Raw genomic sequence first — 6,553 nt, 5'->3', positions numbered from 1 at the left:
GAACATAACCTAGTCTAAACGAAGCAAAAGTAAACCTAACCCTATTGAAGCTAAAATAATCGAACCTAACTTAGTCTAATCGAAGCAAAAGTAAATCTAACCTTATTGAAGCTAAAATAAATCGGTCCTAAGCTAAAATAATCGGACACAAGCAAAAATAATTGGAGCTAAGCTAAAACAATCGAACCTAACCTAGTCTAAACGAAGCAAAAGTAAACCTAACTCTATTGAAGCTAAAATAAGTCGGACCTAAGCTGAAATAATTGACCTAAACTAACATAATCGAAGCTAAAACAATTGGAACTAAGCTAAAATAAACCTAACTTGATCGAAACTGAAATAATCGGATCTGAGCTAAAATCGATGAAAACTCAATTCAATCCAAACTTAAATGAACCTAACCTTATGGAAGCTAAAATAAATCGGACCTAAGCTAAAATAATCGGACACAAGCTAAAATAATTGGAGCTAAGCTAAAATAATTGAACATAACCTGCTCTAATCGAAGCTAAAGTAAACTCTACATAATAGAAACCGATATAATCGGACTTGAGCTAAAAATGCCTTTGCCATTTTGATGAAGTTATTAAAGGCGCGTTCGATTAAACAATGAACTTTACGTGTCACCTGACATTTTTTTTCATTATTCGTCAATAGGGGATGTATTCCATTTTGTTTCTTCACATTGTATGAATCAGGAGTGGATGACTCAAAGTTGGGGTACTGGATTTTGGATCCGAATACTATATTCGATTCCTATATAGGGAAATTCGTAATTTATAATTTGATTAAAAAATTAGGGCTTTTAATTATGATTAGTGTTGTCTATTGTGACAAAAAATCTTTAGGTATATAAAATAAAATTGACAATATTAAGCCCAATAAATATCATCCCTATAACAGTATTTCGATCTACTTCTTATTTAATCATTTGAAATTTTATTAAATACATTTAATAATTAATTACAAGACATTTCGATTTTTAATATTTCCCCCGTATAATCTATTAGTTTATTTAAACAATTTCCTGAATTATACAAATTTGTTTGTTTCCTAACTTGTTTAAATAAAATTCAAAATTGTTTATTCGGTAATTAGATACAAATACTTCCGAAAATTTTACATTCATTCCTTTAGATTAATGAATTATAAATGAGTATATACAGAATGTTTCAAATACAAATAACGATTCAGGTTGATTGTATAAACGTTTCTTTTGGATATTAAATTTTTTTTTTAAACTTCATATATTACCCCCCACCCTCCTTGTTATACTCTTCTTTTTTTATTGATATGTAGTACATAGCGTATTCAAAAGTGGTAAAGATGAAGTAAAAGATTTTTCTTATAAAGACGTTTTCCAAATATTTTTTTCCCTCAATTCCAAACTACTTTTATCAATAAACAAATAGTTTTATTAAATTTGTTTTAATGTATAATAAATTACTTAAAGCCGCGATTATTTCCGATAATAGTATTACCACCCTAATCGTCTTCAATAGGACAAAATGCGACATTTTGTTTTCGAAAATTTGTTATTATTATTATACGTCGTGAATTCAATAAAATCTTATAAAATTTTGGGGGTGGTGCCTGCACTGCCTTACAGTCAATTTACATTGGGGCTCCGTTTGATGAAGGCTTTGGCCGATAAAGGTCATCAAGTAACTTTCGTTAATAGTTATCCGCAAAAAGTGCCCCTTAAAAATATCAGGGATGTATCTACGGAGGATATCAAAAAAGTCTTGGAAGGTAAAACATTTTATTGAGATTATTTAATTATTTTTGTAACTTATTCACGAGAAAAATTATTTTTAGTTGGTGTGAACGTTTTCCAAAAATTGACTGTGCTTTTATTTGTTGTATGTCGATCTATATTTTGCTAATTTTGACTTTTGTAGAGAAATTATTGAAAAAAAAAGTTGATTTTGATGTTTTACATACACACATTACAGAAAAAATTTATTTTTCAATGTCTTTTTTCACATAAAATTGGATCTAAGTTGATGTAGACGATTTTCAAAAAGTGACTGTGTTTTTATTTGTTGTATATCGATCTAAATTTTGGTTGTTGTGACTTTTAGAGGGAAATTATTGAAAAAAAGTTGATTTTGATGTTTTATATACACACATTACACAAAAAATTTGCTTTTCAATGTCTTTTTTCACATAAAATTGGATCTAAGTTGATGTAGACGATTTTCAAAAAGTGACTATGTTTTTATTTGTTGTATCTAAATTTTGGTTGTTGTGACTTTTGGAGTGAAATTAATGAGAAAAATTTGATTTTTGATATTTTACATACACACATTTGACAAAAAGTATATTTTTAATAACTTCTTTCATAAATTATTGAATATTTAATTATTTTCTCCATCTTTTCACAAACAATTTTTTCCATTTTTGATCTTAGAAGTTTTCCAAAATGTCAATGGTTTTTAAATGATTGCATATCGATCTAATGTTTGGTTGTTGTAACTTTCGGAACGAAAATATATTTTTTTCGATGCAATTTTCACATTTTATTAAATATTCAATTATTTTTGGAACCTTTTCACTAAAAAAAATTATTCTTTGATTCTGTGTATTATCCTCTGAATGATTTCCAGTTTTTTTATTGGTAGTTTTATTTAAATTTTGTTTGTTCTGTTTTGATGTTGTAATCGTGTGTAACACACGATGATATACAGGGGCTTCACAAAATTTATTCACCCCCTAAACTAATTAGTCAATTATTGGCAATATCACTTCCAATACTGCCCAACATATTATTTGATTTTTTGGACCTTTTTTTCGATTTTTATTCTAAAAAATCTTTATATTTTTTTAATTGTTTTCTTTTTTTTGTATTTATTTCAAATTATTATCAAAATCTTGGAATTTTCTACTTTCTACTACTTTGAAATTGTTCTTTCTGTTTTTTTCTTAGGAAACCCCAAAAACTACTTCACATTAATTTTTTTTATTTTATTATTTTACGAAATAATTTTGAATTTTCAACATTTTTAGATTATACTTCGAATGTAGTTGATTTTTCTGGACTCTCCTATTGGAAACAACTGAATTGGGTGACTGAATTAGGAATAAAAAAATCCACGTTAACTTTCAAAAATAAAAACGTTCAAAATTTATTAAAATCTAACGAAACTTTCGATCTCGTCATTAGTACTAATTTATTTAGCGACTCTTTCGCTTATTTCGCTTACAAATTCAAATGCCCTTCAATAATCCTGATTCCTGGTTCGACTAATTTATTCAGTAACTATTTAGTGGCGAATCCTTCCCCGCCTTCGTACGTTACTAATTTATTAGCCGATTACGGGGCTGATATGAATTTTTGGCAAAGATTTTCAAACATAATTCGCGAATTAGTCGGAGAAATATTCATCCACAATATCTTGATTCCAAAACAGAACCAAGTTCTTAAAGAATTGTTCCCGGACGCTCCCGAATTAACCTCGATTTTGTACGACGCCAGTTTGATTCTAGCAGCGTCCCATTCCAGTTTCTACGATCCGATACCTTTGCAGCAAAACGTTAAAGAAATCGGCGGATACCACGTCCAACCACCCAAACCCTTACCTAAGGATTTACAAGAATTTATGGATAATTCACCAGAAGGTGTCGTCATTTTTTCCATGGGATCGAATCTTAAAAGCGCAGATTTCCATCCGGAAAAAAGGAGAGCCATTTTGAACGCGTTTTCTAAAATAAAACAAAAAGTTTTGTGGAAATTTGAAGCGGATTTGACGGATAAACCGAAAAATGTAAAAATTTCGAATTGGTTACCGCAATCGGATATTTTAGGTAAGTTAATTTATATGGTTTTTCAAATATATAGTACAAAGAATGTACCCGACGTGTCGACAAAATTTCAGTTCTATTAACAGGACCCTTTTTACGATCTATGTCGTAGACGAGTCCGTAACAATATTAAATCAAAACTTCACCTCACGATATTTACTTTTACAATTCATTTAAAAAATGATGATATATATATATATATATATATATATATATATATATATATATATATATATATATATATATATATATTGAATTTCTATTGTTTCTTCTTTTAATTTCTTATAATTTATTTTTTTTAGCCCATCGAAACGTGTTAGGTTTCATTTCGCACGGTGGACTACTGGGTACCACCGAAGCAGTATACCACGGAGTACCCATATTGGGATTACCAATATTTTGGGATCAAATTAAAAACGTCGACGTGGCGGTTTTCAAAGGATTCGCCGTCAAATTGGATTTCCACAATCTCGATGAAAAATCATTCGGTGACGCTTTGAACGAAATTTTAAATAATCCAACGTATGTAATTTTATTTGTATATTGATAAATTTTGTTTTGAAAATATTTTTATTCATTTCATTATTATAAATTTTTAATTCAACCCTTAAATATTGTTCAAGTCTCTCTATTTCCTATTTCATTTATCCATTATGAAATTTTTCATTTGTTCTCTTTTTGATTTCATTAATTGCATTCTGTGAAGTTTATTTCTATTTTCAGGTCTGTCTTTATCAATATGTCTACTTTTTTTCCATTTTTTTAAATGTATACGCTACAATTACTATTTCGTATATTTTTACCGGTTCTGTAACTAATCAATGTAGACGAAGAAAAACATATAAATAACTAGTTCTTTCTAGAAATTGATTCTAAAAAAATAATGTAAAAAACTCGCCACTGAAAATTTTAGACTTCCATTATAACCGGACGGGACCGGCTCCACGGTCTACTTCGTGGACGAGTTCGTAATAGTAGAAAAGAACTACAATTATGTATATGTTTTACTAAACTCGACATTCTATGTAAACTTTTTTTTCTATTTTATTTTGTACTTTTCATCCTCATTTATTTGTTTCGTACTTTCTCGGTACTTATCCTCATTATCTGAATGAGTATTTTCTACTTTTTTTGTCCCATATTTTCCTTACATCCTTTTAATTTCTAATGTTTTTGACGATGTCGTCTAAATATTCTCGACTTTTAGTTATAGGGAGGCGGCAAAAGAACGTTCATCTATAATGCACGATCAGCCGATCAAACAAATTGACGAAGCGGTTTTTTGGTGTGAATACGTTATCAGACACAAGGGGGCGCAGCATCTACGATCGCCGGCTTTAAATCTCCGATGGTATCAGTCGTACTACATCGATATAATCATTTTCATCAGTGTAGTTTTAATAACTCTATTGTTAATTACAAGATATTTATTAATTTTTATATTTAAGAAATTTTTTATTGAAGAAAATAACGAAAAGAAAAATAAATGATTTTTTTTCGTTTGATTTCTTTTATTACAATTTAACTGTATATTTTGTGTGATTTAATAATTAAAATATATAAAAGGATACAGAAAATCAGATCGAAAAAAGTGAAAAAATGGAACTGAAATTTTGATTACTAAAATTTTGACTTAATACTAGATGTAACCAGATTCGTTAAAATATTGGAATTGTATAAAAAATAATATGCAGTTTTAGTTTTCTCGGGCCTCATCAGTATATTTATATAAATTTTTCAGTTTACACGAAAAAAATTCATTATTTTATGTAGAATTTTTATTATGACAAAATTTCGTATTATCACCCCCCAAATTAGAGTTACTAATATTGCTATTACATTATTAAGGGATGAAGCTAGTATCTTCTCCTTTATTTAATATACATAATTTATTTTCGATAAACAGTTATGAAAATTAAAATATTATTCAAAATCCCTGTTTATTTTTTTAAAACTTTAAACTTTAAAGTTAAGAAACAAGAAAAAGTCACTTCGAACCAGATCTGGTGAATACGGTGGGTAGTAAACAAATTTCGAAGCGCAACTAGTAAATTTTATCTAAAAGGATCAACAAAATGTTTAAAAATGAGTTATAACCCAATTTTCAGTATTAAGGAGAATTCTTTTGCTAGAAAGATTTCCTGCGGAAAATTACTAAAAATATCCTGTACATTTTTATTGCAATTGCATAATTCCTTTACGATTTCAAAGAGACTTAGTTTAATCCTGATACTTTTCTATTTTTTCACGTGTAAGTAGAATCATTTTTCAATAGCTATTTCCATGTCTTTTGTTCCATTTCCTATCATCATTATTTCTTCTCTACACTCCCGTCTTTCTTATTTTTTTAAATCGTGCTTATTCTATGCACTATTCTCAAAACGCTCTTCTATTCCTGTATTAGTGTTTTTTATTTCATTTCGTGTTATCTTTATGCCATTTACCCATTCTTTCTTTCGCATATCTTCCAAATCATTCTCTCATTCTCGTGGTTCAGCCTAATCACCTCAATTATTTTTTCTTTGTTTTCAATATGTTTTGTACCTTGTTGTTTATTGTTTCATCCTTTATTTTTCTTGGAAATTCCATTTCTCTATTTTGTATTTTTCTATATTAGTGTCTTTTGTTCCGTTTTCTATTACTTTCATGTCTTTTATCCGTTCTTTTCCTTTCTTGTTTATTGTTTTTTCAATTTCATGTTTCGCATATGTTTCAAGTTGATCTCCCATTATCATGGCTTCACCAAATC

General features: G+C 28.6%; 1 protein-coding gene across 1 annotated transcript; it reads left to right on the top strand.

The window, feature by feature from the left end:
- Window positions 1-1,080: 1,080 nt before the first annotated feature.
- Window positions 1,081-5,219, top strand: LOC130445266 (UDP-glycosyltransferase UGT5-like; the record flags this gene model as incomplete). Its single annotated transcript, XM_056780829.1, has 4 exons — window positions 1,081-1,761; window positions 2,914-3,807; window positions 4,107-4,326; window positions 5,012-5,219. Coding segments are annotated over exons 1-4 (1,575 nt in total), but the record flags the coding sequence as incomplete, so codon positions are not given.
- Window positions 5,220-6,553: the final 1,334 nt, after the last annotated feature.

This window comes from Diorhabda sublineata, chromosome 6 (assembly GCF_026230105.1).
Source record: "Diorhabda sublineata isolate icDioSubl1.1 chromosome 6, icDioSubl1.1, whole genome shotgun sequence".
Classification (NCBI taxonomy): Eukaryota; Metazoa; Arthropoda; class Insecta; order Coleoptera; family Chrysomelidae; genus Diorhabda; species Diorhabda sublineata.
Note: the sequence above shows the minus strand (reverse complement) of the source record. Positions and strands in the feature narration are given on the sequence as shown.